The following is a 14159-nucleotide window of genomic DNA, read 5'->3' on the forward strand; positions in this document are numbered from 1 at the left end:
CTGAGGACCATAGCCCGGAGAAGGGGAGCTCTGATAGCAGTCTTCAAAAGAAACAGGAACTAGGGTCGTCCGTGTGACTCTAAGTGGGAAAGGAAAAATAAATGCCATGATTGAGCTCAGTCTAGAGGAGAACTTTCTAGTGCTCCAAGCTGTCCTAAACTGGAAAGTCAGGTTCAAAGGCTTTGCAGCACCTTTTATCAGAGGTGTACTGGCAGTAGACAAGATGACCACTTGGTGGGGATGTTACAGACAGAATCCCTGTTTTAGACGGGAAGTTACTTCAAATTCCCGTCTAAACTCAAGAGCCATTGATTCTAAGAAAATATACATTCTAGGATTTCTCAGCATGTTTTTTTTTTTTTTTTTTTTTTTTTTTTTTTTTTGCCCAGGTTGGTAAATCTTCCCTTTTGGGTAAGATATCTTGTCTTCAGAAGGTGCCTTCAAGAAGGCACCTCCGGGCCCGGCCTGGTGATATAGTGGTTAAGTACCAGCGCTCTGCTTCGGCAGCCCGGGGTTCGCAGGTTCGGATCCCGGGCGCGCGCTGACGCACCACCTGTCAAGCCATGCTGTGGCGGCGTCCCATATAAAGTACAGGAAGGTGGGCATGGATGTTAGGGCAGGGCCAATCTTCCTCAGCATAAAAGAGGAGGATTGGCATCGGATGTTAGCTTGGGGCTGATCTTCCTCAAAAAAAAAAACAAAAAACAAAGGCACCTCCACTGGCTGAAAGCAGCAGCACACTGACAGACTGGCATCATTAGCAAGAATGAGCTGATACAATTGGCTTCTTGCCCTCGGAAAGCTAGAGCAAGCTTGCCAGAAATGGGACACCGGCCAAGCAAGGATGGTCTCAAAGATAGCTCTAGGACAAGATGATGGGGACAAAAAGCAGAGACAATTCAGCTCCGTCAGATGGAAGAAGTCCTCATTCAGAGGCAGAGCCGCCCTCAGATGGATTGGGACCCTGAAGTCCTCAATCTGAATGAGGACATTCAGGGCTCAGACAGGGTTGGGCTACTTCTCACTAATTCTGCAACTCCATGTCTGTGTTCTGAATTGGTAGGAAGCCTTTCTTTCCACCGTCTTCCACCCCACCTAGTCACTGCTCCCGTGGCAGCTACTCCTAAGAGCTCCCCAAGGTCAGGAACTGGGTCCATATTGTTTACTGCTGAACTCCCCCACGGCTGGTGCACAGCCTACCACCTGGAAGGCACTCAATAAATACTTGCTCCTTCCTGCATTCATTCAACACATATTAATTAAGTACACACAACATGCCAGCACTAGGCTGGGCATTTGGTGCGCAGTGAATTAAAAACAACAGCTAAAAAACAAAAAGCAGTTATGGTTTTTGCCTTCATGAAGTTCATGGTCTGGTAGGAGGGACAGAAAAATCTTAACAATGAGCAAATTAAGTACAGAATTATGAATTGAGCAAAGTGCAGCGAAGGGAATAAATAGGTTGTGATTAGAAGATATTTAGGCTGGGTGGTGAGGAGGTGACAGTCAAGCCGACGTCTGAAGGACAACAGGGGAAGAATTGTGTGATGACCTGAATGAAGAAACAGATAAGCGAGGAGGAGGCTGGCAAGCACCTCTCCCTCTTCCTGGGAGAGGAGGACCAAGAGGTGGTGAGTGCTCCCAACAATGAGAAAAGTGGCTGTCATCCCGTCAGGTCCAGGCACAATGTGAGAATTTTGTTGTTCACTTAAAAAAAAAAACACTACGGAGCTGGGCTCTCTTTCTTCCGAGGGGAGAACTGAGTTTCAGGAAGGGCAGGTAACTTGCCTAGTGTCTCACAGCTATTAAATGGCAGAGCCAGGATTCGAACTCAATTCCATGAGGCTTGAAAGCTCCTGTTCTTAATATTGTGCACCCCCTTCTCTGTCAGAGGACAAGGAGCATCCTTACCTAGACTTCCATGTCACAGCAGCTTTTGCCCTCCCCTTGGGAGCCCCAGGACTGAGCAGCTCGGAAGCCACATGGGCTGCCTCCAGGAGAGGATTCGCTTCCTCTCTGGCAGGCGTGCACTCATCAGGAGCCGCAGGTGGGTGTTTGGCCCCATCCCCAGTGTGGGAGCCCCTGACAAAGTGCCGAGGCCCCCAGCAAAGAGCTGTAACTAGTCCTGCACCCTGACCTAGAAAGCCATCTGACACCTGAGCTAGCTTGACTGAATCCTCCTGGCCCATGAGGCCATGAGCCCCTTGAGAGGTACCGGCACATGGGATGGGTGTAGGCATGGCTGACAGGAGGGAATCGGGTGTGTGGAGGGAAGGAGATCTCAGGTCTAGCCAAAGCAGATCCTTACCTCTAAGCTTCCGGGCCTGCAACATCTCCCTACCTCAGAGGTCTGTGCAGCTGAGAGGGCAGACAAGAGGTGCCATTGCCCCACGTGAGACCCCCATAACGGCTTTGCCATTACGCCTTGCTGTCCCCCACATGGGATGGTCCACAAATCAATGCTTCCACCTGGTGTCCCTTGGGTGTTGAGAGCCCTGTGCCCAAGTGGGCTCCCTTTACAGCTGAGCCGGCCAAGGGCAGTGATTCGCCTAGGGCCCCTCGGAGGCCAGAACCAGTTTCCCAGACTCCCTGTCCAAAACTCTACCTTCTTACGTGATAGGTTGCTGGTACATTTCCTCCAAAGTCCTGCCTTCCCCATATATACCACCCACAATTGGAGTCCTCTGCCCTCCTCCTCCCAACCCCTCAGCACACACTAACTTCAGCCATCTTTCGGGGCAAGTGTATATTCCACTGGGCACTGTAGGTTACTTCTCTAGTTCTTCCTCTCCTGTTCAAAAAACAGGAATTGCCTGTGTTTATGAGGCTTCTTCTGGTGTGGTGGGCAGAGTGTGCTGAGTGCTTTATGTTGGTATTTTTACTATTTTCCAGCTGAGGAGAAGGGGGTCTAGGGAGACCCAATGACCCACCCAAGACCGCCTGGTTAGTGAGTGGCAGAGCTCAGATTGGACTTGAATGCAGGTAATCTGATCTCAGAGGGAAATCTTTTCTTGCCTCTCCAGATATGCCAATGCCCAGCCTTTATCAGAATTCTGTGTCCCTCTCAGCCAGGTGTTTGGCACATGCAAGGCACGCCATAAGCTCAGGTGTGGCAGCACCCTCTTGGGGCTGTCGTCATTGTCACTGGTGGTCAGTAAGGTGTCGAGGCTCCAGAGTGCTGGCTTTTGAGCCAGCAAGTCATGGACGCAGACCTGGATCCACTACTCTTGCAGACGTAACGTAGCCTCTCCAAGCCTCAGTTTTCCTTTCTGTAAAATGAATGTAATAATAGCCCCCTTGAAGTGTTTTGTAAGGTTCAAATGAGGCTAAAGTAGGAAAGGGCTAACGTATAATGTACTGATTGTCTTTTATTTTTTGCCTAGAGCAGGCAGTAGAGCAGAGCAGCTAAGAGCATAAATCTCTGAAACAAGGCTGCTTAGCTCCACTGTTGTGTCATCTTGGGCAAGTCTCTTAACCTCTCTGTGCCTCGGTGTCTTTGCCTATAAAATTGCAACACTAATAGAACCTACTTCGTAAGGATATTGTATGCAAAGAGACTGAGCATATTGACTGTTGTGTGCTGGTGCCTGGAGCAGAGCTTGGCAGAGAATGGGGTCTCAAGAAAGAGAGTAAACAAATAAGTAGCTGAACATGACCCCTGGCACATATGAGTACCGACAGATATTGGTCATGATTAGTTGCATTCTCATTATTACCTCTCCCTGACATATCTCCCCTCTGGCAAGACCTGAGCACTTTTCATCTGTCAAGAATCTCTTCCTCTTGCCGTATATTCTGTCTCCAACCAGCCCTTCAGCCTGACTCAGGTGGGAGACGGCAGGAGTCATGCCGACGGGGACAGAACCCAGTGATGCCTTCCTCTTCCAGAGTCGATCTTCCAAACCTCACTGATTACCTGGATTTACACACGCACACACACCCTGAGTCGGTAAAAGGACTCAGATGGACACGCCATAGCCTCCTAAATGACAGCAGTGTTTTCCTACGAGGTAAAGGTTTTGTTATTCACTGTTCAGATGGAATTCTGTCAATTATTATCCAACTAGTTATCTCTCCAGAGGTCATTAAAAAAAATAATCGGTGTGTGTTTGATGTGGGTGAGTATGAGTGTGTGCTGTATGTGCAGGGGTTGTCGGGGGAGCAATTGATTAGAAAGAGTGCTGCTATTTACATTTTAACTGCAAGCGGGCTTAAACTACCCACCAGGAAATGTGTGCCTGCATGAGTATGCCTAATCCGTACTCATTCAAAGTGTGCCGGGGCTGTTTTCTCCGCCCCCCTTCTTGCCTCTCCGTTCATATAACCCAGGCTGCCTCCAGCCAGTCTTTGCCCACTTGACTCTCTGGCCCTGAGCATGCAAAGGTGCAGGGACTGAGAATGATCCCTTTCTGCTCTGAGACTGTGTGGCTCTGCCTGGCTGTCACTGTAGTACTGGGAGGAATGGTTCTTTGCAAACTGAAGAGCCCAGGGCAGGTGGGGAGAAAGGTGGTCTGCTTGGTGGGCCTCTGGGGAGTGGCTTGCCTGCTGAGTCTGTCCCCCTTCTGGGGCTTGCTTCTCTTCTCCCTGTCATGTTGCTTCATGTATACTTACTTATCTGGCCAGGAGTTGTTATCTGTGGATGAAAAGGCGGTGCTGATCACAGGTAAGCGGATGGACTGCGATTCTCACCCAGGGCGGGATCTGGCACCTGCTCTGCCTTAGCAGGACTTTTTCAAATTAGGTTTAAAAATAAAATACTTGGCAGGGAGTAGTTGAAAGCACACCTCCAAGTGTCTTTCACTACACGGTTTTGGTTCGCTTTCTTCAGGAGGTGCACTTGAAGGGACTGGCGGTGAGGGACTGGGAAGGTGAAGTGCAGCTAAGCCACAATTTTGTTAATTTCCCAGGATAAATACGAACAAGGAAACCTGCAGTGTTTCATGCCTTTCGTTGTACCCAGAAAAGTCCCATAGGCTTCTTTAGGCTTACATGGAATTTTGTTCTGAGATTAATGTTTGACTGTGTTCTAGACTTGGGCTCTTATTCCCTAGATGTGCAAGAAACCTTGCAAAGCCAGGTTCTCCTTGTACTTTGCCGTGTTTTTTAAATATTGAAGGAATTCTCACCTGAGCTGGAAATTGTGCAGTTTGCCCGGGGAACTGTCAAGAGCCTTTTGTCTTCAAATCTGTCATTAGACTGCCAGCGTCTCTTATTTGGATCAAGCTGACTGTGCATCCAGAAGGCAGTTGCTTGTTAGCTCAGCTGCCTGCTCTTTTCCTCTTTTGTGTTTCTTCTTCCACTGCAAGTGTGAGGCCAAATTAAATTCCTGTGTGTTGTAAAACTGGTTTGTTTGGCTGTAAAGTTTGAACTTGGATAGGACTGTAATTAGGATTATCCAGCCTTATCCTAACCGGGAAAGTTCTGCCAAGATAAGGATATCGGTTGCAGAACCATTTGCTGGGAGGTCGTCACCCCACACCCCACCCTGAGGTGGCCATCCACTGGAGTGAAAGCAAGCATGGGGTGTGGATGGAAGCAAATCAGGGGTTTTCTCGATTCACTGAGAAGTGGACTCTAAAATGACTTGTCTATTTTGCCTTTTGCTTTAACGTGGTAACGAAATTCTCCTTAAAATGAAACGCAAGCTGGCACTTGTCGGAATTTTGAAGTGCTGCAGAAAACAAGCTTCTTCAATGGAAAACAAAACAAAACAAAACAGTTCAAAGCTAGAAAACTCGGTTGATCAGTGGAATGTTTATCTACATGAATGTCTGGCATCACCTGGAATCATGCAGCTAAAAGACTGGCTGGGTTTTCCACTTTTTCACTAGAATTCTCTGAGTGGGCCGGGTAAGAATCTGTAATAATAGTCTAAATCCTTCTGTTCTGTGTGTAGTAGCAAGTACCCATGGTCTTTGGAATAATGCCAGGTCAAATTTATTTTTTGTACTTTTTCTCTGTGTGAAAGAAGACGGAACAATTAAGCATGGTAAAATAATAATAGTGATGCCGTGGTTGACACTCATGGGATGTGATCTCCTGGAGGTTTGAATATTCCTGGGAGCACTTTAATTGCAGGGAGCAGCACTGCTAAGGCTAGTAAATAAGAATACTAAACACTAGGATTAAACTTGGGCAAACTTCAAGGCAATTGGGAAACAGGAATCCTTTCTAGTTTGTTTTCTTGTTAATGTTCTTTAGCCTCCACTTTTGAAGATTTTGGCATGCAGAAATGCACAAAACCCACACCTAAGTCAGTTAGCCCACATCAGCCGTTGAAATGTCCTGACTTGTGTTTAGTGGTATGGAAGATGACTGATTCAATTAAACAACACATGCCCAATGACTAATCCCTCAATAAAATGCTTAGCAATTAGAAAGCTTAGAATTAAGAAAGGAAGTACATATATTTAAGGGTGACTGAAACGTTCCTTTGAGGTTCTTTCTCATTTTTGTGAGGAATGCCCTAGGTTCAATATAATTCTACAGAAAGTTTCAAGACTTTTATACTAAATAGAGAAATTTAAAATGAAGTCATTTAGTTAGACCAGAATTCATTAAAAAAATAAGTCACTTGGAATAACCTTTGTTTCAGGTTGGCATATGTCATAAATTGGTACACATTTTAGAGTGGGGGCGGGGAACAGGGAGAAATGTGGCAGCATACATTAAAAGCCATAAATATTATTCTTTTATCGGATAATTCAAGATTTGGAAATTTCTCTTAAGGAAATAATCTGAAATATGGAAAAAGGGTAGACACAGAACAAAATGGCATATTCACAAAGTTGTCCAGCACAATCTCCTTTAAAATTGTGAAATATCAAAAGCAATCAAAATGGTGACAAATTATGGTGTACCAACGGGTAACTATTAAAAATGGCAACCGCAGGACAACATGGAGGAAACTGGGCTAATGGAAGGAGACCTGAATGTTTGAATGAGACTGCATCCACGCCACATGAGTAGGGAAAACACTGGAAGGAAATGGTTTTCAAATGGGTGGGTTAGAGCACTTGGGTTCATTTTTCCCCTAGAATTTCTCTAGTGTGGTTACACTACTTATGTAGTAAAAACATTTTAAAAAGAGATCACGGGCCGGCCCCGTGGCTTAGCGGTTAAGTGCGCGCGCTCCGCTGCTGGCGGCCTGGGTTCGGATCCCGGGCGCGCACCGACACACCACTTGTCCGGCCATGCTGAGGCCATGTCCCACATACAGCAACTAGAAGGATGTGCAGCTATGACATACAACTACCAGTGGGGCTTTGGGGGGGTGGGAAGAGATCACGTTACTAGGATAAATTCCATTTTAGTGTCTAGTTAATTATGGGGCCAGGTGTAGCACAATTACAAGGACGAGCTAAAAAAATAACTTTTTTCCTTTGAGTCCCTTATTTCATTTTGCTAAGATAGTCAAAGGTCTTTTGTCTCAGAGACGTATAATTGTAGTAAGAAGAAGAAATAAGCAAGCCTAGAGCGTTTGAACACGTGTTTGTCTTCAAGGCACCTGAAGCTACAGAGGCCATCTAGTTTTTAAAATGACGTAAAATTAGTGAAGAGCAGGCCTGCAAGATTGCAACAGCATCTCAGGGACAATATCGTGGAAAAAATGTTGAAGTTTGAGAGGCTTGGGTTTGAATCCTGTGTTTGCCTTGCCTTAGGCTGGGGTCTCCAGAGGCAGGGCTTGAGATGAGGATTTGTGCAAAAGGGATTTATTAGGAAGGTTTCTAAGGAGCACTGGTCCCGGAGCAAGGAAGATGGACGGGGAAGGGGAGGAGGCCAAGCAGGGGTGCCGCATCAAGGGAAGTCCCCTGAGAGTCACGTTGGCTTAACTGCCCGGGGCAGATCTGGAGGCAGTGGGGATCACACAGCAGAGCTGTCCCCATTGCCGGCCAGAGAGCTGTAGTCCTTGTGCCTGCACACATGTCAATCATTAGTGAAGGGCTGTCACCCCCCCTCAGTGGTGGGGAGGAGAGGAGGCTTGAACTCCAGGCCCTACTGGCTCTTCGTGCTGCTGGCAAAGTGAGCTCCACCATCCTGGGGCGGCCCTTGGACAAAGTCCCAGGTGCTGGCTGCTGAGAGTGACATGCGCTTTGGGTTAGAGTGCATGAAAATGGCCAAAGGATCTGGGCAGCACCTCATCTGCTACACACTTCTTACTAGCTGCGTGGTCTTTGGCACCCAGTTTTGGGCTTTTTAACTTCTGTTTTCTCCTCTGTAAACTGGAAATGATAATACACACACACGCGCGCGCGCGCGCACACACACACTCTTATAGATGGAGTTAGTGGATAAAGGAGAGAGAGGGAGATGTAGAGAGAGAGGGAGAGAGAGAAAGAGGGAGAGGGAGAGAGAGAGGAGTGATTTTGTGTATTAGGGTTGTGAGGGGAAAAGTTGAGGAGTGAGATTAGGGGAACAAAAGGAGAACAAAAAGTGAAAAAGAAAAGACTGACAGGGCCGGCCCCGTGGCTTAGCGGTTAAGTGCGGGCGCTCCGCTACTGACGGCCCGGGTTCGGATCCCGGGCGCGCACCGACGCACCGCTTCTCCGGCTATGCTGAGGCCGCGTCCCACATACAGCAACTAGAAGAACGTGCAACTATGATGTACAACTATCTACTGGGGCTTTGGGGAAAAAAAAAAAGAGGAGGATTGGCAATAGATGTTAGCTCAGAGCCGGTCTTCCTCAGCAAAAAGAGGAGGATTAGCATGGATGTTAGCTCAGGGCTGATCTTCCTCACAAAAAAAATAAATAAATAAAAATAAAAAATACATTAAAAAAAAAAAAAGACTGACAAAAAAGCAGAGAGAAAAAACATTCATTTATTCATTCAACAACTATTGATTGAGGACCCAGTATGTGCTGTGTATCGTCCAGAAACAATGGGGGAAAAAATTAAAGAAAAATTAAAATTAAAATTGTTATATTGTCAAGTGTTGGAATCAAAGTTCCTAGCTTCCCTTGATCTTGGACCTACATTCCCTGGGGTTCCATCTTCCTCATCCCAGGTTGTGCATTGTCCTTCTCAGCCTACCCTTTGAACTTGGTAGAAGATGCAAAGGTAACTTTGATTTTCCGATTCAGGGCTTTCGTCCTGGCCCTGCCAGTCTTTCTCACCCACCTCGAGTGTTAACTACTGATTTGGCATCTACTGTGTGAGGGTACACACCTGGAGGGCTTAACAGTCCAACAGGAGAGATATGGCCATACCTAACTATAGCCATGCGATGGGATACAGAGGGTGCCTCCAGGAGGATTCCTGAAGTGCCATGGAGGCCAGGGGTGGGTGCAGCTCCTATGTGGGGGGCTGGGGAAAGCTTGACAAAGGAGGGACCTAGTTAGGAATTAAAAAGTAGCTTGCTAGAGAGAAAACAGGAAGGTCTTCCAGGCTAATTGATTAAGCAGCTACTATGCACATAGCTGGCAGTCATTATAACTTGTTGAGTTGGATAATTTTTAATTCAAAACTGAGTACAATGGAGGATGGATCAGGGAGGGGAAGAGAGATCTGTTTTATGCGGAGGTCTTTATTTTATGCTCTAAAGAAAGGGTTCAAGGTGAATGATGACCCCTTCTGGGACTTATTAAATAGTCCAATTAAAGTTCTATAATTGAATACTGTTGGCATCAGCTTGGGTTTAGGCTCATTTGGATTTAATGTTAGATTATTAAAATAGATAAACATTGACAGTGGACTATGGGACTAAGAGAAATAACATCTCTGTGCTGAGAGCTTTACATACATTTCATATTTGATTCTTACAACTCTAATAACTTACATCTTGTAAACACATCAGTGACTATGTGTGCAAAGTCACTGAGCTACAAAGTAGCAGAGATGGGACTAAACCCAGATCAGATCCATCTGTCACCCAAAACTGTGCTCTTAACCACTGTCTTTATCAGTGTTATAGCCACGGTGACCAGTAGCCTATAAAGATTTCCAAGATATAAAATGTGTCCATTCAATCGGCAAGTAATTTTTTGACATCTGTTGTGTGCACAAGACTCTGCTTGATAGAACTTGGCAATCGATTGGATGCATGAGATGCAGATAAGAGAAGATAAAATCAAGGTACCAGGGACAGGAGTAGGGATGTTCAAAAAGGGTGATGATGCCGTATGGTGAGTTTGATTTTAGGTTTGAATTTGAGGGCAGTGAGAGGGCAGTGCAGGAGGAAAGTCACTGGCAGTTGGAATATAGAACTGGACCTTGGTTAGGTTTGGAGAAGGAAACTGGAGAAACACAAGCAACAAAGTCATGGTTAATGATGCAAAGAGAGAGGTCATTGAAATATATAGTCATGTGTCACTTAACGACAGGGATATGTTCTGAGGAATGCGTTGTTAGGCGATTTTGTCGTTGTGCAAACGTAACAGAGTGTACTTCCACAAACCTAGATGCTATACCATCTAGGCATTCTAGATGGGGTGTTTTGGTTGGGGGAAATTCTCACAGAATTAAAGTCCCCCCAAATATCTTGTAAGCTGTTTGAAGGCAGGGACTAGGTCTCTTTTATGACCATGTCCCCCTTCTCAATCTCTGAGCATATTAGACCCAATACAATGTTAACGAGTGAATGGACCAAGCAGGTGAAATGTCCTCCCTTTTTGTGGTCATTGGCTGGGTACAATGGGATTGTCCCAATCTGCCCACTTGCTTAGGTACTTATCGCTGCTGGTTCTTTTTGCTAAGGTCACCTGTATAGAAAGGGCAGAGTGACATGGCCAACTTGTGGAGGTCCCGTTCTGCAGCAACTTAATTGTTGGCTTGCTCTAGACAGAGCTTTGTGATGACTTGGTTCTTTTGTTTTTTTGTTTGTTTTTATTGCAGTAACATTGGTTTATAACATTGTATAAATTTCAGGTGTACATCATTATACTTCTATTTCTGCATAGATTCCATCATGTTCACCACCCAAAGACTAATTACAACCCATCACCACACACATGTGCCTAATCATCCCTTTTGCCCTTCTCTTTCCCTTCTTCCCCTCTGGTAACCACCAATCCAATCTCTGTCTCTATGTGTTTGTTTGTTGTTGTTTTTATCTTATACTCAGGAGTGAGATCATTTGGTCTTTGACTTTCTCCCTCTGACTTATTTCACTTAGCATAATACCCTCAATGTCCATCCATGTTGTCACAAATGGCTGGATATCATCGTTTCTTATGGCTGAGTGTATTCCATTCCATTCTTATGGCTGAGTGTATATATACCACATCTTCTTTATCCATTCATCCCTTGATGGGCACTTAGATTGATCCACGTGATGATTTGATTCTATGCGTGCTCCTGCTTACCCAGGATGTGGCACAAATGGACATCCTCTGGCCCCCCACCAGGCTGCTGAAACTGCTCTCCCAAGGGACTCTGGTGCCCTCCTAGTCACCAGAGCTTGACTTCCACTTGAGCGCTGCTGACCATATTTTCCTTCTTGACGCAGCCTCCTTTGCCTTCCAGGATGCTGCATGTCCATGCTTCTCCCCAACTTCTCAGTCCCGTGACCCTCCAGATTCTTCTTCCTCCCCCCTCGCCCCCTGTGGCTCTGTCCTCAGCCCTCTTATCTTGCCACATTCTCTACCATGTGAGCCTCACCTGCTCCTGTGGTATCATGGTCTCTATGTGAGGACTGGCAAACTGGTAGTTTTGTACATCGGACACTCTTTTGACCTCCTGACTCATATTTCCAGGATTTTAGGCTGAAACTTTAAACTCTGCACGTTCTAAAATAAACTTATTATCTTCATTCCTAATCCTTTTCCTTTTCTTAACTTCTCTGGTTCCTACTTTTCCCCCAATTCTGTCTATTCCACGTCTTTCCCATCCCTGCTTCCACTTCTTTACGTCAGCCACTTTCCACAGCTTCTTTTTTCTCCCTTTTTGATGATTTCTTCATAGGTTAATCTTCCTATCTACCCTCCTAAATGCCACCATTCCCTATACTCCCCCAAATTCCCTGTGTTTTCCTTTAGGCTCTATTTACACCTCTCACACTCTCCTGCAGTAGTCTCATTTCCATGTGGGGCTTCCCCTGCCACTGTATTCTGGTGATGATCACTCTCTAGTCTTGCCCAGATGTGCGTCCTGTACTCTGGGTCACATATCCAATGCCTCCTGAATATCTCCCCTTGAATGCCCCCGGGTCCACATGTCCCTGACTGCACATGTTAACTTTCCCCTAAATCCTGCCATTGGTCCAGTAGTCTCTACTCTGTTGATGGCATTGTCACTATTCATCCATCTGCCCAAGTCAGAGAATTCAGTCATCTTGGAATCCTCCTATCAATCTGCCCAAATCAGAAACTTGAGAGTTTTCCGTAATCCTTTCTTCTCATTCTTAGCTGAACAGCGCAAGGTCAAAGGATGAAGTTGCTAAAAGAGACTCCAACTCTGGAAAGAGAAGAACGAGAGTGAGCATGATTGCAACATAATCAGGAGAATGGAAGGAATATGAGATGGAGGGAATCACTTCCTCAGAACCCTGCCATCCAACACCCACACCTTTTCCCACTTAAAGTTTGAGAGAAGCTTCTAGAATAAGCCACAGGAAGTGTGTGTTCACACATAGATAGTAAACAAATAAGTCATCTTAGGGGAACATTGTTGTAGGAACAATGGTGTAGGATTTGGGGTCCTGTTCCCCAGGCAGGGTCTGGACACATTCAAAGGGTCTCTCCTGGGAGCCCGCCCGGTGGCATACCAGTTAAGTTTGCATGCTCTGCTTTGGCAGCCCAGGGTTCTTGGGTTCAGATCCCGGGTGTGGACCTACACACCACTCATCAAGCCATGCTATGGTGTCGTCCCACATAAAAAATAGAGGAAGATTGGCACAGATGTTAGCTCAGTGACAATCTTCCGCAAGCAAAAAAAGGAAGATTGACAACAGATGTTAGCTCAGGGCCAATCTTCCTCACCAAAATAAATGAATAAATAAACAAATAAATAAATAAAATAAAATAAAAAACAAAGGGTCTGCCCTGGCCTGCTCCACCTGTTATGAGTCAGTTGTGATATTGGGGGGAAAAGTGGTGAGGGAGAAAGAACATCCCAGCCTGCCATTTTGGGGTTTACACAAGTCAGAGATGAACTTTATTTCAACCAACCATCTCCCAATCCTGAATGCTATTTTCAGAATCATCCATTTCATCCACTGGGATTGTTTGAATAACTCCAGTGATGGAAAGCTCACCACCTCTTCAGGGAAATACTTCCATTTTTATACAGTGCTAATAGTTGTAAATATCTTCTTATAATGAGCCAAAATATGTCTCCCTGGAATATTCATCAAAGCACTTAGTTCTGCCCCTGGGAGTCACATAATCTAATTAAAGTACTCTTTTGCATGATAGCCCTTGAAAAATATGAACAATGCATCATAACATTGTAACAAAGCATAATCTGCTTTGTTACAAAGCATAACAAAGCCAAATCTGCTTTGAACTAAATCTTCTCAGTCCTTACCATTCTTTCCATGTCTTGGTTTCCAGAACTTTCACCATTCTACTCAGTGTCCTCTGGACCATTTCCAGTTTCTTGACATTCCTTTGAGATGCTGACTCAGATTTAACATCATGCGCCATCTTGGTATGAGCAATACAAACAAGACTGGAACTAATGAGGTGAAATTAAACCAGAATAAATGCAAGTTCTTCATTGGATGTTGTTGTTTCTTTTGGCAGGGTCAATCCATAACCCCCTTGTTCCCCTAGCTGAGTTCTGAACCAATTGAGATGGACACAGAAGCAAGGCAAGTAGAGATCAAGATGTCAGCTTTATTCCTGACAGAAGCATTGGAGAAAGTGTCTTAGATGTGTGGTAATAATGGTGTACCAGGTCAAGGCAGGGTTGAAAAGTCTCAGGCCTCGTCCACAAGGTAGGGCTTGGTGGTACAGCTGGGCTATCACAGCCCAATAGCACAGACGTTTTGCAAGCTGGGAGATCCCGAGGAAGAGTGGAGAGGCTCCATGTGACACTCTGACCTCCTAAGTTTTCTCCTCTACACTTCTCAGTCCTGATCATTTGCTCTGAATTGTCCTTTTGGTTCTTCTGCTAGAGAGAGAAGAGAACTTTGTGCTGGGTGAAACGTTCTTGTCCAGTTCTTTCTGTCAAACTCATCAATCAGATCCTTTGCTCCACCTTCCTAGGGGAGGAGAAAC

The 14159-nt window shown here is 45.6% G+C and overlaps 1 protein-coding gene across 1 annotated transcript in view; it reads left to right on the forward strand.

Moving 5' to 3' along the window:
- The first annotated feature begins 4398 nt into the window (after positions 1–4398).
- HSD17B2 (hydroxysteroid 17-beta dehydrogenase 2) overlaps positions 4399–14159 on the forward strand; it is a 73459-nt gene continuing 63698 nt past the window's right edge. The window contains exon 1 of the mRNA XM_058528360.1: positions 4399–4663. Coding sequence (XP_058384343.1) covers positions 4399–4663 — 265 coding nt within the window. The remainder of the gene's footprint in view (positions 4664–14159) is intronic.

Source organism: Diceros bicornis, chromosome 32, assembly GCF_020826845.1.
Source record: "Diceros bicornis minor isolate mBicDic1 chromosome 32, mDicBic1.mat.cur, whole genome shotgun sequence".
In the NCBI taxonomy this organism is placed as follows: Eukaryota; Metazoa; Chordata; class Mammalia; order Perissodactyla; family Rhinocerotidae; genus Diceros; species Diceros bicornis.